Source organism: Nannospalax galili, unplaced genomic scaffold, assembly GCF_000622305.1.
Source record: "Nannospalax galili isolate Female #2095 unplaced genomic scaffold, S.galili_v1.0 scaffold229, whole genome shotgun sequence".
NCBI lineage: Eukaryota > Metazoa > Chordata > Mammalia > Rodentia > Spalacidae > Nannospalax > Nannospalax galili.
In genome coordinates, this window is record NW_008360328.1 from 3,082,157 (window position 1) to 3,109,005 (window position 26,849).

The window sequence follows — 26,849 nt, forward strand, 5'->3', positions numbered from 1 at the left end:
AATTTTTTGAGGCAGCGTCTCTCTGTTTCTCTCACTGAACGGTAACTCACTGATTGAGCTAGGCTTGCTGGCTAGTGAGCTTTAAGGATCCTCCTGTCTCTCCCCAGAGCCAGGACTGTAGATATATGTACCACTCTGATGTGTGTGTGTGTGTGTGTGTGTGTGTGTGTGTGGTGTGTGGTGTGTGTTGAGGCCAATACTTATTAGATTCATAAGACTATGAATTTTCTGATACAGATGAGGGAAAGGGGCAATAAGCTGAATTATCAGTGTGGGGATTGGAACTCGGGTCCTTCTACTTGTGCAGCAAGAACCTTACCAACTGAGCTAGCCCTAAAGACAGTCTTCCTTGTAAACCCAAAGACAAGAACACAGAAGTAAGGGCTTGGTGGCTGTTTCTTTGAATCCCATCACCTGGTTTCCTTTCATTTTTCCTTCCCATTTCTTGAGATTTTGGGAGAACTTTCATTTACACAGCTAATAAGATGGGTAGTCATTGGCTAGTGGGAGTTAATGCTCAAAGAAAAGCAGTAATTAAGTTTCCATCTGTCAGTAAGTAGCTTAACTCTCAGCCTTTGGGGAGAATCTTCTCCTTGGTTTGGTGCTAGAACCAGATGCTGAAATGGAAGGCTTGCTCATTTCAAACCAGAGTGGATTATTTAACAGGCCTCCCTATGCCACTGTGTTGAGTTCACGCTATCATTCTGTGCAAAGGGGCAAAGCAGGTTCTGGCTGGAGCATGGCTGGCCGCTGTTCCTGGGAGCTGCTGCCTTGCTTCTTACTGGGGCCACTGCCTTCCTTACCAAACAGCCTCTGGTACCTGGGAGGTGGCCCTGCTTCCTGCCCCTGCTAACTTAAGGACTGACGTTGGATGGAGTGTTTTCCTCTAGGTTCAGTTATGTCCTCAGTGGGTATCAGGGCAAGCAGAAGCATGTCAAGCCCTGGCAGACTCCTAGAGTTGAGAGAGACCCTTGCTAGCAGGGAAAGCAGGCGGGAAGGCCAGAAAGAGAAGAGCTGGTTCAGGTGACCGCCTAGAAAAATGTTATTTTTACTTTGTTTTGTTAAATTTTTTATTGCATTTACTTATTTTGGAATATGTGTGTGCACATATGACGATCAGAGGACAACTTGTGGGAGTCACTGATCTCCTTCCATTACGTGGATCCTGGGGATTGAACTCAGGTCTTCAGACTTTGTGGCAAGCACCTTCACTGCTGAGTAATCTTGCTGACCCACAAAATGTTTATTAAAACCACTGACCTCTGGCCATCTTTTCTGTTTGCATCGACCCACAGACACTAGATCTTTCCCTTCTTGCTTTGCCTGCCTTGCTTTTATACACACACACAGGGGTGAGTTGATAGAAACTCACACAAGTGGAAACCAGGCCAAACATTGATACTTTGTGACCCAAATTTTATAGTCCTGAGTTCTGTTGTAGTCTAACATCTTATCTATAGCTCTTCTGTGGTTATGAGCCTTTTCTGTTTGAATTCTTCTGACCTGGTGTTACTGCATGGTTTTAATTTTTCAGTTCTCAAACACAGAACAGCTTCCTTGGCTTAGCCTCATGTTCTCCTGTGTGCGGCCTTAGGTGCATGACTGATGTGCCTTTCTCTCGATCCTAGATTTCACCCAAGAGTTTAAGGTAGAATAGCTCCCTGTTGGAGCTGCCTGTGCTCTACTCCAGTGTATAACAGACACAACTGGTCTTCAGAGTGCCTAGAGAGTTCCTATTACTCCTGGCCACTCGTGAAATCAGGGGTTATGTCTGTTTTGATGGTCACTGATGTTATCCCTGGGGTCTTGCACAAATTTCAGGAGATACACCGTAGAGTTGAGCAAAAGTGGCCTTTGACCATGTAACTTAAAAACTAGACAAGTACACTTTAAAAAAAAGTTGGTGAGATATGGGATGGAACATCTGGAGAACTTGATTTCACTATGAGGTGCCTAGGAGACTAGTAAGCACAGCTCTAGGTGTGTCTGTGAGGGCGTATCCAGAGCTGATTAACTAGGGGAGACATGCTCTGAAAGCAGGTGGCACTATCCAGCCCCAGAAGAGATAAAAGAGGAAGAAACATAAACCAGGTCTTCTCTGTCTGTTTTCTCTTCGCTATGATGTGAATTCTGTTTTTGCTCTGTTCTCCTTGCTGCAGCAAAATAAAACCTCTGAAACCGTGAGCCTAAATAAACCATCCTCCTTTGAGGTTTTTTTTTTTTTTTTTTTTTTCTGGTATCTGTCATGGTGAGGTCGTCTGACTAATGCAGTTAGTATTGCGTTATTGGGCTTCTGGGACTCTACAGTGAGGGTGGATCTAGTAGAGCATTAGTCATGCTGTCTCTCCAGGTCCTGGTGTGGCTTGAGGCCTATAGTTCTAGGTAAGATGTGCCAGGACCACACTGGGGTCTTAGGAACACCTGCAGCAGCATTGAACAGGGACAGATATTACAAATGCACCTTGTAGGCTCAAAATATTTTCCCCCTAGCATCCCAGAGAATTAGCAGAGTTGAAGAAAGTGCCCCAAGGGAGCTGGAGAGATGGCTCGGCAGTGAGCAGTGCTTGCTGCTCTTCAGGAACCTGAGGTTTGTTCCCAGCACGCTTGTTGGGCGGCTTACAGTTGCTTATCACTCCAGCTCCAGGGGTTCTGATGCCCTCTTCTTGGCCTGGGTGGGCATTTGCACAAACGTGGCATATATTCATACAGAGACAAACGTGGCATATATTCATACAGAGACAGACATGGATGTGTACACACACACACAGACACACACACACACACACACACACACACACACACACACACACACACACACACAAGAAAAAGTGCCCAAGGTCTTCTGTCTCTCGAAGCTTCATACAATATCCAGTTATACTGTCAACAGAACATTTCTCAAAGGATGGATTGATGAGAAGAGAAACATAACCAGCAGTGGGAGATGAAATGGTGTTTTCCTCCTTTTTTATTGAATTATCACTAAACCACAAGAATAAGCAAATGTTACCTGGGTCTGTTAAGCCTTCCAGTAGGAGGGGCGATGCTGCCTCGTGTTGCTTTTCATCTGGGGTCTTTTTAGTTCCAAGGCTGCCTGGATTTGGGGAATTCCAACAGGCTTGATTGTTAAATGGATTCAAGTCAAAACTTCTAAAATCAAATTTGGAAAATCAAAGGAACTAATTTTAAAACTCCAGATAGTTGAATTTGAATGATTAAGTTTTGTGCTTTCTTCCAGCACCACAAATGATTGCATAAGTATAAGAATTCCTCTTTTAGTCCGCGTGGGTACAGCTGTCAGAGTTTTGAACTATAACTGGTGCTGTTGGGTCCCCAGGCTGTGTCCTGGCTGCATATGTGCTTTCTATCTGATGCCCCTTTGCTTTCATATTCTGAGTTTAATTTTTGTTCCTTGCTTTTCAGCACAATGTTCAAGAGTTTTGTTAGTCTACATCAAAATGATAAGGTCATGCAAAAAAGAATGAGATGCTTTAGTGATCTGTAAGCTTGGTGCTGTATGAATTGTCTGGAGAAGACATGAGCAGACATCTACTCACTCCAGCTGGGGCACTAATCATACCAAAGTATGATTCCACTCATGTCTAGCTTGGTGAACCAATGACTTTATTAGGCTTACCTACAGGAGCATGGGTAACCTCCCAGACTGCGGCATTGCTGGAAGGTCTCCCCATGATTTCCCCATAGCTGCATGGAGCCCCCTCGTCATTTAATTTTCTACCTTCCATGTACTCTAGCACCTCCTGAGAACACGTGCAGCGGAGGCAGAGTTTCTTACAGCTGGGAGGGAGGTACAGGAGCCAGTGGTGGAAGTCTCAGGTGAGGGTCTGACCTTCCACAATTCCTCCTTCACTGAGGGAACGTTAGGAGTCAACACGTCTGATCTTGAGGGTCTCTTGCAAGTAGTTCCAGGTGCTCTAATGAAGATGGCAATGGTTGTTAGGTTCAGAGGACAACATTCAACAACATATGTTAATGTACAATAGTTAGGTTCTTCCTAGTAGGTAATAGTGGCTGCCTAAAGGACTGAGGTGGGTGATGATCAGAAGCTCGTTTACAGCCTGGATCCCAGATGATGGTGCAACCCAAGTTCAGGCATTTCTTGCATAAATGGGTAGCCATAAGGTTCGGTGAAGTCTCTTCTTTGTCCTTATAGGGGTTGTAGCCATTCAGCTTTTGTGATGCAGACACTGTGTTCTAGAGGAGGCACTGCCAGACAGTGGCTCTCCACTTGCTTTTATAAATAAAGTCTTATTGGAGTGAAGCAATACTCATTAGCTGACTGGTGATCTCTGGCTGCCATAGTGGCAAGACTGAAAAGCTGCACACAGTCAGGAAGCTTTTCAGAGCATAGTGTTTGGATCTTTACAGAAAAGGCTTGCTAACCCTTGTTACTATTTTAGCCACATCAGGCATAAGTCTTGACAAATCAAAGGCATTATACTGAAAGTTCTGGTTCTAGGCCTCCCTAAGTGGTTACTTCTGCTAGAGGCAGAGTGACATCTTTCCAATATTAAAGCCATTCAAATATCTTGAATGTTACTGATCTCCCAAATGCCTCTAGAACTGGAGGTACAGACAGTTGTTAGCCACCATGTGGGTGCTGGGAATTGAGCCTGGGTCCTCTGCAAGCGTGGTCAGTGCTCTTAGTCACTGAGCCATCTCTCCAGCCTCCAAGTTCTCCACATTCTTGCTAGTGCCTGTCTTTTTTATTATAGCCACTGCATTAAGTGTGACATGGCATTTCATTGTGGTTCTGACTTTCAATTCCTAATGTCTAGTGATGCTGACCTTCTTTTCATGAGCCTCTTGGCCATTTATTTGCGTTCTCTGGACATATTTTTGTTCAAATCCTTTTTCCATTTTAAAACTGAATTATCTTTCTATTTCTGAGTTCATCTTTATGTATGGATCTGAAATATAAGACTTGTGACTTGAAAATGTTGAGTTCATCTTTGTGTGTGGACCCAACACATAAGACATGTCAGCTGTGAATAGTTTCTGTCATATTCTTGTCTGTCATTTCACTTTCTTATTGGTGTCCTTTTTCTAACAAAAGCTTTTAATTTTGAAGTCCATTTTATCTACCTCTCATTTGTTGATTGTACTGTTGGTATTCCCTTCCTCCTTCTCCCAGGTCCCCATTTTTGTGGTACTGGGGATCAAACTCAGGGTCTTGGGCATGCCAGGCAATGTATTTACCATTGCGTTGCAACCCCAGGTCCTAGAAGTGACATTTCTTTAAAAAAATATTTTATGTGTATGAATGTTTGCCTGCCTGTATGTATGTATACCATGTGTGTGCCTGGATTCCACAGAGACTGTAAGAGGTGTGTTGGGTCACCTGGAATTGGAGTTATAGATGGTTGTGAGCCACTGGGTGGTTGCTGAGAACTGAACCCAGGTTCTCTGCAAGAGCAGTAAGTACTCTTAACACTGAGCCATCTCTTCAGCCCCACAATTAACATTTCTTAAAGTTTACTAATGACTTTCTGCTAGTTCAGATCTGATACTGAACCCCTCTTTTGAGTTCTTATACTTTGAGTGGGATGCATGAGAACATGTCTGGGCCTTCCAGTAAACCAGGCAAGCCAGCTACCTCTGAGTACCCCAGCCTTTTAAAATAGTAGACCAGGCTACATATTGAGTTCCAGACTAGCTGGGGCCAAAAGGAGACCCATCTCAAAAAGAAATTAAAAATTAATTAAAATTTAAAAATAAATAAAACCAAAACTGTAAAAAACAAAAACAAAAACACAGTAGACCAGGATTTTGCTTTCAAATGGCCCTACCAGCATTTCTTACTGGAATTCTTTTCTTCCACAATTTCTTTTAAATTTTTAAAAATAATATTTGTGTTGGGGCTGGAGAGAGGGCTCAGTGGTTAAGAACACTGACTGCTCTTGCAGAGGTTTGATTCCCAGCACCCACATGGTGGCTATGAACCGTCCTTAACTCCAGTTCCAAGGGAATCCGAAGCCCTCTTCTGACCTCTGGCATTGCACGACACGGGTACACTCATATACATGCAGGCAATATACTCATACACATAAAATAAAAAATAAAAAATTTGTATTGATTCTTTGAGAATTTCATACAATGTATTTTGATCATATTCAGACCCCTCCTCCATCTCCTCTCAGATGTTTTTTTCATTTTTTTTGAGACAAAGTCTCACTATATTATAGGCCATTGAAAATAATGGGTCGCTGAATCCAGTTTCTCATATTGATTCCTCATTTTTCTTGTCTTTTGATTTTCCATGTGTGTGTAGTAGGGGAGAATATTGAGAATTGAAGCCAAGCCCTCATGTATGTCAGGCAGGCACACTACCACTGAGCAACATCCCCAGCCTCTTGTTTCTGTTTGTGAGATAGGGTCTCACTGTGAAACCCAGATTGGTTTTAATCCTCTGGTGTCAACCTCTCTACATGAGTGTGTCACCATTCTTGGCCTGTCTTTTGTTCTAGTTTGATTTTAGTGGCTGTGATAAAACACTCTGACCAAAAGCAACTTAAGGAAGGGAAGGATTTATTTGGCTTCAGGAAACAGTCCATCATTGAGGGAAGTCAGGGCAGGAACTCAAGCAGGAATTCAAAGCAGAAGCAATGGAGGGACACTGCCTTGCTCCCAGGCTTGGGCTTAGCTACCTTCCTTATACAGCCCAGGACCACCTGCCCAGGGAATGGTACTGCCCACAGTGGGTGGGCCCTCTTGCATCAGTTCACAATCAAGGCAATCCCCTATAGACATGCCTGTGGACCAGTCTGATCCAGGAAATTCCTCAATCCAGGTTTCTTTTCTCAGATGATTCTAGGCTGTGTCAAGTTGACAGTTAAAGCTAACTAGGGCACCTTGTGAATTTTTTTTCATTGTTGAAAAGTACGCATTTACTGTGATCTAGCAGTTTTTGATATAAACATACCCACTCCTTGGGTCTTTGTGGCTGTTCTTTGTTATTGCTGTTTGTTGAGTTTCCTGCCCTGACCCCATAAAGATTGTATTCTTTATTGTGAAGTGACTGAAGTGTCTGTGCTTTAGTTTAGTGGGCAGCCAGTGAGTTGTTGGAGATTTCCTGAAGTGTTTTGACATCCTAATGGCCTCTGGTGTATTGGGGTAAACCTCCAGTGCTTTGGCAAGTTACAAGGCTGCCCTCCCCCTTCACTTCCTCTTTCAGAGCCTGCAGGTTAGCTGGAGGTGAGACCTACACAGAGTGTTCTGTTCTTCCCTCAGGGTACTCAATAACCTTTGTGTGCCTGACCTTAAAGATTCCCAGAAATCTTTCAGAGCTTTTCAAACAAAGCCTCTTAGGGCTATCTTCTGAGTTTTTCTTTTTAAGCTTTGGTTAGCTCAAAGTGGGAGTATTGCCTCTGGCAATTGCAAACAGTTAAACTGCTAGCTGTCAGTCACTGTTCTCCTGAAACACTCTGGATGGCTATTGGGCTATTTGTTTAGCCCAGGGTCTGGTGATAGATAAGACCTGAGACTGTGGCTTTCCTATGAGCCACTAGGCAGGTGAAGTAGAGACAGTTTTCTAACTGGATTTTGGGAGTTCTGTACTGTCCAGGGTCAGACTTCTGGTCCCTTTAATGCTATGACTGTGAGTCTGTGTGTTTCCATGGCTACTTCAGACTTAGAGAGAGGGGGATGGGAGTAGGGTGAGTGGAAATGGAGCAAAGTTGACCACTCTTGCCAAGATTCAGCCATTGTTCTTAAATAACACCCCTTGGAGTTTTTGCAAACCTTTATTTAGTTGTCAGGATTATGAAAAAGTTGATTTGGAGAGTTTTTGTCTGTGTTTTTCTTGCTTTTGTGGGTGAGTGAAATTTTACAGCTCCTTTCCCTGCCATTCTGGAAGTGTTTCCAGTTAATACTACCTTTGTAAACTTATTGTGGTCCTTTCTAACCTGCACAAAAGAAGAGTTAATTTTGATATGACCTCTTAATCGACCTTCCACCTTTAGCTTCACTTACAAGTACCAGTCCCATTAGCTATCTGTCTACCCTTTATTTCCCTCAGGATATTTTTTTACTTCATTAAAAAATATTTTTATGAATCCTTTGAGAGCTTCATACGTGTATACTGTGTATTTTGATCACGTTATTCCCCCATTCCTTCCCCTGATATCCTCCCACCCCATACTTTCTCTGACTCCCTCAACTTCATCATGTTCCTTTTCTTTTATAACCTACCATGTCTAGTTTGCGCTGCCCATATACTCATGGGTGTGGAGCTGTCCATTGCAGTATGGTTGACCTACCAGAGGCCACACCCTTAAAGGAACTGACTCTCCCTCCCCCAGAAGCCATCAGCTGTCAATAGCTCCTTAGCTAGGGGTCGGGGCTGGTAAGCCTCTCTCCCATCCTGCTAGAATGTTGACTGGCTTGATCTTGTGCAGGTCTTATGCAGGTACCATAGCTGCTGTTAGTTCCTGATTGCAGAAGTCCTTGACCTCTGACTCTTTTCATCTCTTTTTCCTCAATGTTCCATGAATCTTGGAGGGAAAGCGTTTGATGTAACTGTTTCATTAATGAGGGACACTCAACAGATACTTTTTCTCTGCATTTTGAGCAGTTGTGAGTTTCTGTACTATCCACTGTCCACTTGACAAAGAAGCTTCTCTGCTGAGGACTTGAGAGCTGCACCAATATGTGGGTGTAGAGATACATATATAGAGGACTATTTGATGCCATGTCTATTTAGCAGAATAATAGTGGTAGATTCACCCTTGGGGCCTGTGAACTCTCCAACCATGGGTTGTTGGTCAGATTTACAGGATTAGGCATCTATTTCCTCCTGTGAAGTGAGCCTTAAAGTCAGTCAGAAAGCAGTTGGTTACCTATAACATTCATGTCACTATTGTACCCATGGGTATATCTTGTCTAGCTGGTCATTATTGTAGTTCACATCTGGATGAGGCTGTTGGTGGCTTTCCCCCCCCTCAGCAGCCTACATAGCACCTTCTGGTACTAGGAAAGCTAACCAGTAGAGGGGAAGTGTCCCCATCCCAGATGTTATGTTTATGTTTTAATTATGTTTTTTTGTTTGCTTGCTTTATGTTAGATGAGGTCTTGCTATATTATCCAGGCTAGTCCTTAATTCCTAGGTTTAAGTGATCTTCCTGCATATCTGGGATGTACTAATCAGATTTTTGTTGTTGTTATTGTTGGGACAAAGTACCTGAGGGAAATAGTTTAAAGCATGAAGGATTTGTTTTGGCTTTTGATTTCAGAACTTTCAATTTATCATGGTGGGTTGGATGTGGTGGAGCAGAGCAGCTCACATCATGGTGGCCAGGAGGCAGAGAGAATGCTATACTATCTGGCTTGCCCCCTTTTCCTTCTTTATTCCACTTGGGCCTCCAGCCTGGAGATGGTGCCTCTGTATTCAGTATTCAATGTGGATCTTCTCCCTTTTGTTAATTTTCTCTGGAAATACCCAATATATACACCTAAGGGTGAGATTTTCTCATTTTCTAGGTGCTTCTTAGTGCAATTAAGTTGACAAAATTGACCATGATGTGGGAGGAAAGGCATGGGTCACTGCAGGGTTTCTGTGTTTTATGTATGACGTTCCTTGTGAGGAACGTTAGTGTGGGTGATGACACTGAAGCTTTGTCATTGTTTCAGAAGAGAAAGTAACATCAACTGTCACACCACAGTGCAGGTGCCTCTTAGCTACTTCCCCTGTGTTACCACATAGTCTGGGAGGCCTCATACCCCGAGTCTTTTCTGGATGTACCACTCTGAGTCTCAGAGATGATAAGCTCACTGCAATATCCTTTGATCTTTGTTGATAAGAATAGAATATGTCATTTCCTATTTTCTCTTTGATCTCTCATTACTTTTAAAAATAAAGTATCAAATTCTGTACAATCAACCTAGATGAACACATTTAAGCAATTCCTAGTTGTTGTACCTGCTGCTGTTTATATTAATGGGTACAGTCTTTCAGGATATTAATCAAAAATAAAAGTTTTGAAAGTTGGGTATAGTGGCTCATGCCTTTAATCCTATCATTTAAAATAAAAATGACTGTAGTGGTTTGTGATTGTTGTATTTAATGATGTAATTTGGGAGGTGAAGGCAGGAGGATCAGGAGTTCAAGGCCATTCTCAGTTATATAGTATGTCTCAGTATATATATATGGGTTACATGAGGTAGTATCTCAGGGGAAAAAAATATTTTAACTTAAGCATCCTGTTAGAATGCTTTGTGCAATTCTGAAAGAAGTAATATATACCTAGAGTGTTTTTTTTTTTTTTTGGAGTGCTTCTGGAAATTACCTAAATGCCCATCAAGAGCTGTTAAATGGAAAGGTGCCTAAGATACATGATTTATGATAAAAAGCCAAATTGTAGATTGGCAAGATATACACTATGAAAAAGTTTCACAGTAGTGTTTCTATCTTGTCCCATTTTTATGCAAAAAGTTAAAATGCACATACTAATCTGGAATCTTAGGCTGCTGGGAACAGATTAGAAATAAAAGAGACAGCCAAGATATGTGCTCTGACTCTTTGCACTGCTGCCTCTGGTAGGCAAGCAAGCTAAGCCTGGTGTCCCTATTTCCTTCCATCTTCCAATCTTCCCAAGTCCACCATCCTGAGGAGTTATTTGCCAGTGTGTCCTCACTGGCCTTTGAGTTCTTACACAGTTAGGAAGATTATGGAAACCCAGAATGGCCAAAGCAGTTCCTAGCTAGCTGAGTCAGTGTCTTTAAGTAGCTTTCCTAGAAATCTAGCACACCTCTCTTGGCTTCTCATTAAGCAGGACTTGACCATGTGACTACAAAGAGCTGGGGAGAACACACAGAATGGGGATCTTTCACTCTGGGTAGTAGTGAGGCTCCTGTTGTTCAGGAGGGCCGGAGTGCTAAATGTTGGGGAAGCCACAGTATTGTCTGTTACTGTTACTAGTGTGTTTGTGTGTGCTGGTGCAGATGTGCCAGGAGCTGTCTGCCAGTAGACCTGGAAGGTGGAATGGGAGGAGAGGAGGGGGGCGGGAGCAGAACTTCTGCATCTTGCCTTGCATTGATCTATACCATTGAATCTTTTCCATGGGTAGGGCTTACTAATGACAATAAAAACAAAGCCAAATAACAGAATACTTGTGGTTTATTAAGGAAAGCACCAGAGCCTTATAATATATTGTACAATCAATAGTGTGTCATGGTTTAGTTGCTAATATTTTTCTTGGTGACAGTAAAATAATTCAATAATTCTTTAAGAATACCTTAGGATGAACCTGAGTTATTTTGGTGTAGGAATAATTCTCTTAGAAGCAAAGAAAAGATGCATTTTGAGAATTAAAAAAAAATTATTAGTAGTGGTCTGTGATTTTTTTACTTGTGTGGTGAGAGTGGCCCTTGATGTGTATTCTCTGTTCCCAAACCTCTGTGTGAATAATCGTTGAAGCTTTCTTCTGGTTTCTTTTCTATTTTTTTAAATTTTTTTTACGTTAACATGCAAGTAGGTTTCATTACAGCATTTTCATACACAAATGTCAATACTTCATCCATATTCACCCCCTGCACCCTGCCCTCCTGCCTTTCTCTTCCTGGTTCCCTTCTTCCACCCAAATAGACCCCTTTTGCTTCCACATCTGCTGAAAGGTGGGAAAGTCTCCATGTAGTCCCTTACTCTTCATGTTGTCCTCCCTCCCTTAAGATCATTTTTCTCACCTTTCAGAGTTCCCTTTCTACCTCTTTCATCACACACACACACACACACACACACACACACACACACACACACACAGTTTAGAGTGCAGATGTGAGAGAAAAATGTGGTATTTGTCATTCTGAGTGCTCATTTCTAGTTGCGTACATTTTCCTGCAGATGCTATGATTTCATTCTTCAGGACTGGATAAAATTCCAAGTATACCACGTTTTCTTTACCTGTTCATCTGTTGATAGGCACCTAGGCTGGTTCTTAGCTGTTGTGACTGCTGCAGCTATAAACATGGATGTGCAAGTATCTCTGCTGTTTTAGGTTTGAGTATATACCCAAGTGGTTTAGCTGGGATATAGGGAAGTTTTGTTTTTAGACTTTGAGGAACCTCCACACTGACTTTTGTTGTTGGTTGCACTGGTCTACATTCTCACCACTAGGTGGGTTCTTCTTTTTCCACACACTTGCCAGCATTTGATTGTTGTTCCCACTAGGGTGATATGGAATCTCAAAACAGTTTTAATTCTTACTTTCCTGATGGTTAAGGACATATAATACTTTTTAAAATATTTATTGGCCATTTAAATTACTTCTGTTGAAACTTTCAACTAATGTTAAGCCTTTGGTATCATTGAGAAATACCTTGTTTTAAGGAATAAAGTTGGAAGTAGTGAAAAAATACAAACACACACACATATACATATTTCATTGATATATGTGTATTTCTATATGTTCATGAAGGTTTACATTTGCATAGGATGACAACATTTTCAGGACTCCAGCAGTGGCTTAAAATCTCTAAAATGTAATACGGTACACTCAACATCATTTTGAGTGGTTCTGTTCTACCAAAGAGTTGTATTTTCTACTCAAAGAGCCTATTCAGTGGAAAGTGTTCAGAGATTGGGACATAGAACCACTGAAGATTCTCTCAAGTCTTGTTGTAAATTAAGCTGTATGACTCAAATGACTTTGTAAGCCCTAAATAGCTGAAAAGTGTACATGGTGTGTGGCTGATCTCACTGAGCTGGTGAAGAGGTTGCAGGCTCTGTTCAGCCTCTCATGAACCTCGTTCCATAACTCCCTTTCTCCCACTCTTTCTTAAGCATTTGCAGCTTCCATTGCCCTCTCCAAGTCTAATTTCTCCCACCATGTTTCCCCTTCAAGTGATATCCACAGAGTATCTAGCATGTATTAAAGACAAGGTGTCCAGGGTGAAACAGTCCAGCCCAGGAGTCACATTGTGTAAAGACCTATAGTCACAAATTCTGTTCAGTGTTTTCACTGGAACTGAAGGGGTCTGACTTTTTTCTCTTTCCCTGTGTTTTGAGTGGTGATTATCTGTCACAATTAATTTTTCTCTCTATTCCTTGGCAGCATCTCTTGGGGAGTCAGCAGCAGTCCTCTGTCCAGCTCTGGGTCTCCTTTGGTCGGAAACCTATGAGAGCAGCTCAGTTTGTCACAAGACATCCTATTAACGTGAGTGGGGTCTGCTGGAGGGTGGGAAGAAGTCTTACTGTCTCTATGCAGAGGTTGGAGGGAGGGAATGTCCTGCTGGCGTGGACATTTTACAGAGGCTGTCTGAAGCCACTCTCCAGAGGCACCTTTGGAGAGAAATATCATGCTCTGGGCTTGTTGGTCTGCTGTTGACTGCTTCTCTGTTTGAAGTGGAGCTAAACAGGATCATTTACTTTCTTTGAGTAGGATTGGCAGAGGGGTTGGCACCAGAGAGAGTGGCCTCATGTGCTAGTCCTGAAGGAATGGGAGACTTGTGCATAGCACTTACTTATTAACAACCTGCTGTATTCCTTGCAGATAGCTAGGTTCCAACAGCGGATAGATTTGCGTGCTGCCTTGTAGAAATAGACATGTTGGAAAGACCAAAAAAGAACATAGTCAGAGCTTGAATGTATTCAAGTATTAGCACACACAGATTGCTAGGAAAGATCAGTATGCATCATCAGGGTAATGACCATAGAGAGGAGGTTGCTTTGGAAGGCCTCTTGATATAAGCAGTTGGTTTGGTAGGTCATTAGTAGCCCAGGGGTATAAGAACATGATTAGCAGCTCTTTGCTAGGTTCTATGGGTTCTGCCTTCCTATAATATCTCTGTAGGAAAAGAAAAGGAAATAAAATTGTGTTAATCTATATTGTGCTTTGTGCTAACAAAAGGTCACCTGGGGAAAATGGGGAGATGTTATTATGAAAAAGAGGTTTCTAGGTCATTTATGGAGGTCAGAGACCCATTCTTTTCTCTGACTTTGCCAGCAGACTCCATCTTCAGACCAGCCTTAGGTAGTTGGAAAATCATTACAGCTTCCTTACGTAGGTTGGGCCCTCTCTGTGGCCTTTACATCTGCTTTCATCACTGTGACATTTGGAAGTTATTGCTTTCATCTGTATATAAAAAATACACAAGGTGTTAATTTTTTTAAATTTTTTTTTTTTTTTTTACTTGTGTGTTTCCTGACTTTGGATTCCAAAGGAATATTACATCGCAGATGCCTCAGAGGATCAGGTGTTCGTGTGTGTCAGCCATAGCAACAACCGCACTAACTTATACATCTCAGAGGCAGAGGGGTTAAAATTCTCCCTGTCCTTGGAGAACATCCTGTATTACAGCCCAGGAGGAGCCGGCAGTGACACCCTGGTGAGGTAAGGAGACTGCGGCCTCCTCCCCTGTCTTCTTGGGTCAATGAGGCCACTCCTTACCTCAGTGCCTTGCACTGTTAGCTGCACATGTGGCCTCACTTAAGGTGCTTTCCAAGTGCCTACCATTCCCAGCTCTGGTGCCCACAGATTGGAATTGCATTGGTCCAGTGTCTGGTCCAGGTTCTCCCCAGGTGGTTTTCTGTATAGCCAAGACCGAGAGCTACTGTTCTAGGTAACATTTAAGACTGCAGCTACTCTGTTAAGTATTCCTATGGGCTGTCATGATTCAGTTACCCGATTTTATGGTCTTGGAGCCCATGATAAAGAACACTTGGAAGATACCATCATGTCAGGGAACATAGGCATATGTGGCTGTGAGACTCTTTGACATTGTGACTCTTTTTTAGAGGTGATTATAAGGTGGTGATTTATAGAAAGGCCTGAGAGTTGTTGCTTCTTTATCTGGAAGTCACAAGTGGAGGGCTGTTGTATACCCCTAGTCCTGGGTATTTTGTGAGTACGACATTCACAGGCTTGTGAACAGTTGGGATTTGGGAGGGATAAGCAGATTCTTAAGCTCTTTCAGTGCTATAAATGTATTTATTCCAAACTTTTTAATATGCGTGGCTATGGCAGTATTCACACTCTGCTCCTGGAAAGAACTGCCTGGGTGAAGCTGGCTGACTGGTCTGGGGTGAGGCCTGCCCTGGGGCCATGACTACCAGGTGCTAGGACATGTGCCCACTGACCACTGCCTCTCCTTGTGCTAGACAGTCATTCAAACACAAATTCATTGTACAGAACATTGGTGCTTTGGGCTAGGAGTGTGTTCTAGGTATCCCAGTGAAGTCATGTAGACAACAAGGTAAAATCAGACCAATGTTCCCACTCTGTGGAGCTTTTGTTCAAGGCAGGGGAGACAGAATATGAACGTGTACTCTGCTGGGAAGAAAGATAAAGCAAGACAAAGGGCATGCAGTTCTGAGAGTGGTGCCCTAGATAGGCTGTTCCAGGAGGGCGGCATTTGAGCAAGTGTCTGAGGGAAGGAGCCAGGCAGACAACCAGAGGAGAACCCAGCAGGCAGGGCTTCATACAGAGACTTGAGGTGTGACTGGAGCATTGTGCCTGAGGAACAGCTTTCAGTTGCTGAAGGAAGGGAAAGAGAAGAGGGCAGGATTCCAGAGAGCAGACTGAAACAGTGTAGGGCCTTCAAGGGCAGGCAGAAAACTTTAATTTTCCTAACAGCTAAGATAGGCTTCATCTGACTTACTGTGTTAATTATTTTCCTATTTTAAAAAATTGTGACTCGCATTATGTGCTGGATAGCTTTAGTGTCAACTTGACACACCTGGATTGAGGGAGCCTCAATTGGAATTGCTTTCATTGGACTGGCTTGTGCATGTCCATGGGGCATCTTGATTGTTGAGTGAGGTAGGAGGGCCCAGTCCACTGTGGGTGGTGCCACCCCTGGGCAGGTGGGCCTATGTTGCATATGAAAGCAGGTTGAACAAGGGCCAGGGAAGCAAGCCAGTAAGAGGCCATTCCTCCATGGCCTGTGCTTCAGCTCCTGCCTCCATGTTCCTGCCTTGAGTTCCTATTGTGGGCTCCCTGATGAACTGTGACCTGGGAGATGTAAGATAAATAAACCCTTTCCTCCCCAAGTTGGTATTGATCAGAGTGTTTTGTCATAGCAATGGAGAAACAAACTAAGACACATTATATCAAGAAAAGTGCAGAACACATAAATGGATAGTAGAATAAATAATTTCAAGTGAATGCCTGTGTGCCTTATTTTTGATAGAAGGTATCCTTAATGCTGAGAGGAGGTTTGGCTGCTTAGGGACAGGGTAGGAACAGGAAGTCTGATTGTGAAAATGTAGAGATCCAGGCCATCTGGGATTGGTGTCGACTGCACTCAGTGTGGTTGCATTGCAGATTGCAGAAATAGTCAGATTCTAAAGGTATTGTGAAACAGAGGCTGCAATCTGCTGATGGGTTGGGCAATGAAGGGCATGTGACGAGGACCTGGGAGGACCAATATTGCCTGGCCTGAGCCATTGCAGGACAGTGGCTGTCATGGAGAGGCAGGGAGGGCTGAGGGAAGGATGAGAAGTTGTGAGTTCAGGTTTGGATTTCTTAGGGCAGACTTGCCTGGTAGATAGATATTTAAGTGTTAAACTTTGTGCTTTTCCACCTCTTATTTCTCTCCTTTGTTTGTGTGTTTGTTCATCCTGCTTCTCCCCCTGATACAAACTAGGAAATTTTTATTGTTTGATGTGTTATGAATGCTTCTTGCTTATGGTTCCTTAACTGTTCACCTTGTCCTGATTTGTATGGTGGCAACTCATGGATTCTTCAGGCTGGTTCCTATGTCTTAAAAAATTTTTTAATTTTATGTGCATGTATGTAAGCACACCTGTGTCGTGCAATGTAGAGGCCTGTAGAGGTCAGAAGACGGCGTTGGATCACCTGGAACTGGAGTTAGAGACAGTTGTTAGCTGCCATGTGGGTCCTGGGCATGGAACCCAGGTCCTCTTCAAGAGCAGTCAGAGCTCTTAACCATTGAGCCCCTCCTGTGTCTTTTTTTTTTTTTTTAAATCATTGTTCTTTTGTTTTCCAAAAGAACTTATTAAGATGAGAGTCACATGATACAGACTTAACCACTTAAAGTGAACAGTTCAATGACTTAGTTCATATTGTGGATTTTAGTGTGTAGTGTTGTGCATATACCACTTCTTTCTAGTTCTAAAATGTTTTCATTTCTCCAAGAGGAAGTCCCATCCCCATTGGGCATTTCCTTCCCACTATCCCCTTCTCCCAGCCCCTGGCAACCATCAATCCAATTTTTGTCTCTGGATTTACTTTTTCTCAATATTTGATATACGTGGACTCATACATTAATATGTGGCCTTTGTGTTTGGCTTCTTTTAGCATGTATTCAGATTCATCCACATGGACTATATGTTAGAACCTTATTCCTTTTTGTAGGTGAATAACAGACTTTACTTTTTAAATTTAGCTCATGAACTGTTGTCCCCCAGCTCTTCCCCTGACCCTTTGAATTTCCCGTCCTTTGGAGATGTCCCTCTCTGTTGAACGAAGTGCAGCTTGCTTATGTTCTCTCCCTCAGATATTCAGATGAATCCCTCATGGTAGGGCAGTGTGGGTGCCATGGCCTGGAGAAGAGGACTTCCAAGGAAGTAGTGACCTCAGTTGTGTGATTCTAGGGCCACTTCAAACATAAAGACTGCCCTTTACTTGTGACAGTTTCCTCTTACACTGCCAGATTGTACTGTCTACTTGAGAAATTCAAAATAAATTCACGTTAAGAGTTGTAGGCCAACATCCTTTTCAGGTTCTTCTTAATTCTCCTCAAATTTTATCTCAGGGTAGCAGGGGTTCAGATGTGCTCAGTTCAGTGACACTTTATCTTTTGTGACTCAGCCTCAACCAGATGAAATGAGATAAGGGTAAGTTAGCAGATGATGTGGGTAGGCTAGTTTAGAATAAGCTTCTGTGGTATTTGAAACGAACCATTCTCTGAACTAAGTAGGACAGTGTGGTGCTGAGGAATTGGTTCTAATTTCCTTAAAGAAATGGAGAAAGAACTCTTAATAGGGGATTACGCTGGTATATGTGGGATGTGCTTGTAGGAATCTCATGGAAAGCCATAGCCAGTTGTACGACTTGTTATAGGAACTAATGTGCTAACCACATGGCAGACCCCTGGGGGCAACTTAAGGAGGAACATTTGGCTTAGGTGGTGGGAATGGATGCCTGTGTGAATTTTGCCTGGCGGGGGGCGGGGGGGGGCGTATGTCTGAAGAGGTATCTGGTGAACTGCCTGACAAGTCTCAGCCCAAGGCACACAGGAAGGAGGGAGAGATGTGCTTGGGAAGGGCTGGTGAGGACAAGATGGAAGAAAATGGACTGTTTCAGAAGAGAATACTGTGAGATTAGTTGTTCCAGGGCAAGTCAAGGTGGGAAAATGAGAGTCTGGTCTGCAGCTAATGTAGGGTTGTGAGGGGCAAGGCCTCTGCATGGAAGTAAAAGATAACATGGAATATGAGGAAGGGAAAGAAACAGGGCTTGTCTGAGAGGAACCCAGACTATACAGATGTGGGTTAGAAGCCAGTGAGCCTTAGGACTGGATTTCATGAGTGCAGAGTCAAAGACAGGAGATCTGAGGTAAACAGAGCAGAGGGCTGTAGATCTTCAGCTGATTCCCAGGGGAGCAACTGAAAAACGGCTAAAAGAGACCCGAGGAATCATCCTCAGAAGATTTGGTCTCAACCTCAGCATTTTATTTGAGATTTTTCCCAGTCTGTCATTACAGAGTGACTTTGCATCCTGCTGTGGAGATTGCTGTGTGCTGCCCTGTCTGAGGTTGCCAGAGCAATCATCCAGCTCAGGAGATTTGTACGACAGATGATGGAAAAAAAGCCGTTTCTGCTTTATTGTGCAGCCGTGGATCAGAACCCCTGAAATAAAGGGCACGGTTCCAGTTTTAAAAGCCACATGTGAACAGAGGTTACCATTTCTCAGAGATGTTGTATTTGCAGTGGGTGTGCCAGTTTAGTGAAAAACCTCCTTCCAGTGAAATCTTGGCAATTAGGGCCTGGGAGGGCCTTACTCTCCTATCAAGAACCATCTTTTTTCTCTGAACTCTTCTTTGGGAATCAGCAATCGATGCTGGTAGCTCTCTCAACAGAAAACCCTGTGGTGTTTAACAGCTAGGTTGTATTATCCAGCCAGTGGCTATGTAACCCTTAGCTATAGTTCTACGGATTTGGTTAGCCTGTACATCTCTGCATCAATAGTGGTGCCTTGAGCATCTGGCCCAGTGTTTCTTGTTTTTCAAAGCTTATTGAAGGATTTGAATCAGCTTCCATAGTGAAGATATAGGTGTGATTCTGTCAGCTTTTTGACATCTTCTCCATTCTAAACCTCCTGTTAGGAGTTGTTGATTGGCTAAGTGTCTTGGCCCTTAAAAACAATGACTTTTTAAAAAAAGGAGCAGGTTATTTAGGTATAAAAACGATATCTAGATAGGCTGACTAGACTCCAGTGGATGGACTTGCACCTGAAGGACATCTGGGTACAAATGCTTGACTAGGTAGGACTTGACATGTACAGTGGAATGCATGAGGGGCACATATGGGGGCGGGGTCTAGATTTGATTAAGAACTGCTGTATGAAATGAACAAAGGCTCAATAAAAAATTCAAAACAAAAGAAATGAAGTATGGGTACATGCTACATGGGTGAACCTTGAAAATGTAATTGAAAGCAACCAGATATAAATGGCCACATATTGCGTGATTCCATTTATATGGAATACCAAACCTGGCAGATCTATTGAGATAGATCCGTAGAGGCAGAAAGCAGATCTGTGGTTGCCAAAGCCCAGAAACAGAGGGAGAAACAGACAGTGCCTGCCAATAATGAAAATGTTCTAGAACTCACATTGCACAACATTGTGAATGTACTTAATGCCATTCCATTGCGTGCTTTAAGATGGTTCAGTATTATGCTGCTTTAAATAAAAATGTCAAACAATACCAACCCTGGTTTACAGCTGGATATTTTCTTTTTATTGTAGGTATTTTGCAAATGAGCCATTTGTTGACTTCCACCGTGTGGAAGGGTTACAAGGGGTCTACATTGCTACTCTGATTAATGGTTCTATGACTGAAGAGAACATGAGGTCGGTCATCACCTTTGACAAAGGGGGAACTTGGGAATTTCTTCAGGCCCCAGCCTTCACAGGATATGGAGAGAAAATCAATTGTGAGGTAGATACTTTAATCTTGTTTGGCTCTTTTGATATAAAGAAAAGAGTTGTTGTGTGTAGTAGTTTTCTACATTTATTATTTCCAGGAAAAAAATGTAAGATGCCATAGTACTCTGTTAATACTACATGAAACAAACTTCACTTGGCATTTCTGCTCTTTTACGTCCCCAGGCTCTATCTATAAGGAGGCATTGAGGGATGCTCTGTTGAACTCAACAGTGGTGTCATGGATATTAAAATTTTTTCTTGTGGTGTTGGGGACTGAACCCAAATATCACACAGGTTAAAGCAGGGTTCTACTGCTGAGCTACACCCTTGGCTTAATATGTACATGTTCCTTTTTTCTTTTGGAAATGCCAGGAATTCATTATGTAGTCCTACCTGACCTCAAACTGGCAGTCCTCCTGCCCTAGCCTCCTGAGTGCTAGGAGTGCTGGGATTATGTTGTGTCACAGTCAGCTTAATTTTAAATGTTTGAGGGAAGCAACCTTAATACCCAACATTTGTTGGACATTACATTAATTGCTTGACTAACTAGCTGGAGTCAGTTTACAGGTTCAACATTAGGCATCTTGTTTCTTTTGAGGACATCATATCTTTGGGAAGCTGGATTTTCAGGAGTCGATGTGATGAAAGACCAAGTGAGAAAATCAGGACAGCTTAATTTTAAATGTTTGAGGGAAGCAACCTTAATACCCAACATCTGTTGGACATTACATTAATTGCTTTACTAACTAGCTGGAGTCAGTTTACAGGTTCAACATTAGGCATCTTGTTTCTTTTGAGGACATCATATCTTTGGGAAGCTGGATTTTCAGGAGTCGATGTGATGAAAGACCAAGTGAGAAAATCAGGGTGGAACAGGAAATGAGGAGTAACATCCATATGATTCCAGTGTTTGAGAAATTGTCTCATGCCCAGCAGGTGCATGAATTCCATTAGTAGGAATTATGGCTACTAAAAAATGAAATGTGTTTTTTCCAGTTTATATATACTACTGTTTTAAACAGTTGCTTTGCTGTTAGAGGATACACACACACACACACACACACACACACACACACACACACACACGCGCGAGTTGTTTAGACTTAGCCAAAAAATACATACTGGTATTATATTTCTTCTGGCCTGGAACTCCTATAAAATAACTGACTACAATACCAATTTTGTTTGGAATCAGTGCTTATGAATTTATTGCATGAGTGTAGTGTTCTCTGCTGATGAGTCTATCTGAAAAGCTAGGAATATAAAGTGTATTTCTTGGTCCTCCTTTTAAGGTTTTCATAAGTTGGTGTGGTCCCTGGGCTGTGCTTCCTGGCCTGGTGTGACACCCACATCTTTATTTCTGTTTCACTGAAGGAATTCAGTGGGCAGTGATGTCCCTGTGTTCCTTACCTGTGACTCTTAGGAAAGTTCTTTTGGAGATTCTTGCTGTAGAATGTACTTCTGGCCATGGATCTTGATTTACCACATGGAATCTAAGTTTAGAAAGAGGCAGGCTATAAATATACATGGGTAAACACCTAGACACGCCCCCCTCCCTCAGTAATGTTCAGGACCTCAGCAGCTTAGTTCATCTTGATGTAGATGTGTCTAGGTAGTTTTGAACATGCCATGAAAGGGAAGAACTTGGTTAAATAGATTTCATGGTATTGTTAAAAAAAATCTGCTTTTTATTTTCTCTGATCAGCTTGTGAACTGTCAGGCAGTTAATCAGCTTTCAGTTTCTACTTCTCAGTTTAGATGGTGTATTGGTTATTCTCTTTTTGCTGTGACCAAATACCTAATAGGAAGCAGCTAAGGAAGGAAGTGTTTATTTCAGTTCAGAAGACTGAGGATACAGTTCATCACGGTGGGAAAGTTCAATGCTGGTGCTTAGCTTCCTTTTTTTTGTCCTCCCTTTCTATTCATGAAGGGACCCCAGTCCATGGGATGGTGCTACCACATTCATGGTGGGTCTTCCCTCCTCAGTTAACCTTCTCTTTGAACTCCCCCACAGACATGCCAGGGGTGTGTCTTCTAGGTGACCCCAAATCTAATCAAGTTAGCAATGAAGATTAACCATCAAGAGTGGTTTGTTAGAGTTCTGTCACCATTACATAATGCCAGAGAAGGTATAAAGCCAAAAGACTTATTTTGGCTTGTGCTTTAAGAGGTATCAGTAGTTTTAGTCTGTGGTTGCTTGGGCTTGTGATAAGGCTTGAACATCATGGTGGGAATACATGGAACAAATTTGCTTGATCATGGTAGCCAAGAAAGAGCAAAAAGCTCTCATCACAGCTAGAGAGGAAGGGGGCAAGGCCCTTCAAGGGCACCCTCTAACAGCATAACTTCCTTGCATTAGGCTCCTCCTTCCACAATCTGGTGATCAAAGTTCAATAACATGGGAGATATTTCAATCCAAACCGTAACAGATGGTTTAAAGAACATGTAAGAATCTTTATGATTAAAGTTTGATTATCTAAGGATCTAAAAATACTTCTAAGAATTAACCTCCTTATGGATAAAATAACAGGAGTCAAAAGAGGAAATAATCAAGGAACTATTTCTTTGAGCCAACCTAGCTTCTCCATTTTCATCAGCCAGTCTGGGAAGCTATCAAGGTAGGTATTTGTTAGATCCTTTTGTGATAAACAGAAGTAGTGTGAACAAACCTTGTCATTGTTTTCACCTGTGCCATGGACACAGACTGAGTTCACCTACTTGGACCACTTTGAATACATCTGAATAACCTTGGGCAATCATTTTTCTGGCCAGAAGAATGAGGCAGGACCATACAGAAAAAGCTTTGTGGCTCTGTCGGCATCTGAATACAGCGATGAGGCTGGTTCCAGTGACATGAAGCCTTGCACTATAGGCCCACATCTTTGTATAAATGTAGAAGTTGCATTTAAAATTTTTATGTGGGGGACTGGAAGGATGGCTCAGCGGTTAAGAACACTGGCTGCTCTTGCAGAGGACCTGAGTTTTGTTATTATATATCCACATGATGGTTAACAACTGCCCATAACTCCAGTTTCAGAGGCCACCCTCTTCTGGCCTCCAGGGACATTGCATGCATGGGTGCATCTACACACTTGCAGGCAAAATACTCACACACCTAAAAATATAAATAAGTAAATAAAAATTTTAAAAAATTATGTGGCCCCTATGGCCCTCTCACATAGTGTATGTCTGGGAGCTAATCAGTGAGACTTTGTGACTTCAGATTCTTTTTCTTCTGACAGAGTTTCTAGAATCATATTTCAAACAGATTATCACTGGCTTAGAAAATAAATAACATCACTTCCCTTCTCTTTAGCCTCAGAAGGATCTCAGTCAGGGTGATGTGGGGAGGGGGTGTTTCTTCTCTACTTGAGTTGACATTGCTTTATAATTTTATCCCTGGGAGTCTCAGGAATTTAAATTTTTTCTCTTTTCTCCAGTGGTAGATGTGTATATGGGTTCAGCTGGGTTGTGAGTCTGCTTTCCTTTGAGTCAGACCCTGTTCTGGGTCTTGCTGTGGGGTCCTCCACAGACCTCTAGACTTGAGAGAGATCTACATATGTGTTGCATGCTGATACCTCCTGGAACTTTCTTTCTATAGCTTTCCCAGGGCTGTTCCCTCCACCTGGCCCAGCGCCTCAGTCAGCTGCTCAACCTCCAACTCCGGAGGATGCCCATCCTGTCCAAGGAGTCAGCTCCCGGTCTCATCATTGCCATTGGTAAGTATGCCTTGCCTGATCTCATGGAGGCTTTGATGAGCTGGTGATGTGCAGCCACGTACAGAGGGATCACCCACACCTCTAATGGTGACCACTCCTTCTGGCTTTAAGACATTTCTTTATTATGAGTTGGGCAAAATGATTTATGACATATTTGAACAAAAAGCCATTCTTCCTCTTGTATTTTAGGCTCAGTGGGAAAGAACTTGGCCAGCAAGACCAATGTGTACATCTCAAGCAGTGCTGGGGCCCGGTGGCGAGAGGTTGGTCCCTTTCCCTGGAGTTCCTGTCTGTGTGAGCGTGTGGATTGCGCATCGATGTTCCAGGGACACAGTGGAGGCCTATGATGTCTCTTGTGATGATACAGACAATCACCACTCGACCCAAGAGTTTGCTGCATGCCTATGTCCTCACGCCCTGTAACATGCACTTGTGATTTTTGCTAAAATATCACTTTTAATATAAAACAGAACTTTTCCATTTTTATTAGCAACAATTGTGAATTTGACCAATTTTTCTAAGATTATACACTCCATCAGGGCAAATACAATATCTATTTTGCCTGCTTCTTTATCCCTGGGTTGCAACAGTGTCTGGCAGAGAGCAAGTACCCAGGAAACAGTTGATGAATGTATCAGTGAATTGCAGTGTATTGTGGTAGTGTTGGGTGGATGTTAGAGAATTCCCAAACTTAGTAAAAAGTGTTTTAGCCTCCCATTTATAAGGCCAAAGGAAGTGTGTGCAGTCCTACTCTCAATGGGTGACTGTGTGTCCTGACTCTGAAGATGGTTCCCAGCATCCTCAGCGGATCACTGGACAGGAACTTATGCAGCACCATGTCAGAGTGATGTGCTTCTCACGGAGCCAGCAGCTGTAGCTCCCTTCCTCATAGTGCTAAATGAGAATGCTGCATGATGCTCTCACATTTAAATCTGTACTATGCAGAGCAATAATACCATGATTTGCTTGGCTCTAGGCAGTTGGCGAGATTGTTCTTTACTTTATGTGTGGCTGGGGTTAGCAATCTCCAAATGAGAGATCCAGGGCACTGTGTGTGTGTGTGTGTGTGTGTGTGTGTGTGTGTGTATGTGTGTGTGTATGTCTTTGGGTAGGTGTGCTCTTGCATATGTGTATGTGTGCATACTTGCATGCATATGTAATGTTAAGGGCTGTTCCTATCATGGTAGAAAACACAAGATCCCTGTTCAGGTAAAGGAAGCAATCAGGACACAGTGGTCAGAGTTCAAGGTTTGGAATTTTCAAGGCATCCTTGTTCTGTCCAGCAGAGAAGATGGAGCAGCTGCCTCCCTGTACTTAGAGCTGACTCTCCTTTGGGAGTGGGGTGCATTCTCATCTGAGGAGAAGCCTATGGGTCGTTTGTGCCTTCTGCTCCTGGTGTCAGTTGAGCTTGGAACATCTGCAAGTGATTTCCTTTGAGTAAAGAGCTGTGTCTTGCTCCTCCTATAGTGGAGTGGTGTCGCCTGGCTGTTGCCAGGGCAGCTGTTGGAGCCTCGCTCCAGGCATGTTTAATTCCTGCCAGGAAGTCGTCAGCACCCAAGGGACCTTGTGTGGGAACTAGCAGAGAAATAACTGGGATGAAAGGTGGACACTGTACCTGTGAGAGAGTGTCTGAATCCCTGTGGGAAGCCTTTACCACAGAGGCACTGTGTGGGGTGTGCAACCACCACCTGCATTGGGGGAGGAAGGAGGATGCTGTGGACAGAATGCCGCCATGAGTGCTGATGACCACCCTTCTGGTGGCCCTCCAGCTAACTAGTTGTACAAATTCTTTGATCCTCGTAATTCCTTTCTTGCACTTTCTTCTGTAAGAACTCTATTGAGGTCTGTGGAAGAACAGCAAACCCCATGTTTAAAGTGTTCAGTTTGAAGGAAGGCACTCCCCCGCATTGCCAGAAAACAAGCATGGCTGGCTCCCATCCCCCAAGCGTCTCGATACTGATACTGCATGTATGCTTTTTGCCTGGCTTCTGTCACTTAACTGAGGATTTGAAACTTACACATATGGCTTCATTGTCAGAAGTTGCTTCATGTTTCTTTGCTGAATTGCATCCCCCTGTAGGGATACATTACAGTTTGTCTATCCATTGTCTATTGACGGACATCCCGGTTTTTATTACAAATATAGATGTGCTATACATTCATATACCATCTTTTTTCTTTTTATGAGACAGGATCATCCTGTAGCCCCAGCCGACCTGGAACTGGCTATGTAGAGCAGGCTGGCCTGGATCCCACAGAGGTTTGCCAGCTGCTGTCTCCTGAGTGCTGGGATTAGAGGCACATGCTATTATACCCAGCTCATGTACATCTTTTTAATGTGGATGTGCTTTTTCATTTCTCTTGGGCAAATAACCTAGGAATGAGATGGCTCTGCAGGGTGATAGGTATATTGAACTTTTTGAGCCACCAGGTTGTTTTCCGAAGTGCATATACCACTGTAAATTTCCACCAGTCCCATGAATTCTTGATTGTCTGCCTACTTGTCCACACTTGGAATAGTCAGCCTTTTTAATTGCAGACATCTTATTTTTCTCCCATGCATTTTTATGAGTTCTATAGTTTTAGTTTATGTTTACATATATGAATCATTTTGAGCTAATTTTTATAAGTGGCATAAAGGAAAGGGTTGATACTCAATTTTTTCATATCACAATACAGTCGATCCAGTATTTGAAAACATCCTTACTTATGCGTTTTATCCATTCATTGTGAAGACTTATCTTCCTCCTGTTCAGTTACCTTCATACCTGTTTGAAAGTCAATGTGTCACGTATGTGGGTTGTATTTCAGGGCTTTCTATTTTGTTCCCCTGAACTACAGGTCTGTCTTTTCACCAATACCATATTGTCTTGATTACCAAAGCTTTACAGCGAGTGTTGAAATCAATTAGGGTTAGGCCTTCATCATTGCTTCTGTTCAAAATTGCTCCTGTTATTTCAACACCTCCATATACATTATAGAGTGACCTTGTCAGTTTTGCTAGGATTGT

The 26,849-nt window shown here is 42.8% G+C and overlaps 1 protein-coding gene across 1 annotated transcript in view; it reads left to right on the forward strand.

Moving 5' to 3' along the window:
* Positions 1-26,849, forward strand: part of Sorl1 (sortilin related receptor 1) — a 189,418-nt gene that overhangs the window by 44,370 nt on the left and 118,199 nt on the right. The window contains exons 7-11 of the mRNA XM_008826021.1: positions 13,065-13,166; positions 14,173-14,342; positions 19,941-20,133; positions 23,722-23,839; positions 24,029-24,102. Coding sequence (XP_008824243.1) covers positions 13,065-13,166; positions 14,173-14,342; positions 19,941-20,133; positions 23,722-23,839; positions 24,029-24,102 — 657 coding nt within the window. The remainder of the gene's footprint in view (positions 1-13,064; positions 13,167-14,172; positions 14,343-19,940; positions 20,134-23,721; positions 23,840-24,028; positions 24,103-26,849) is intronic.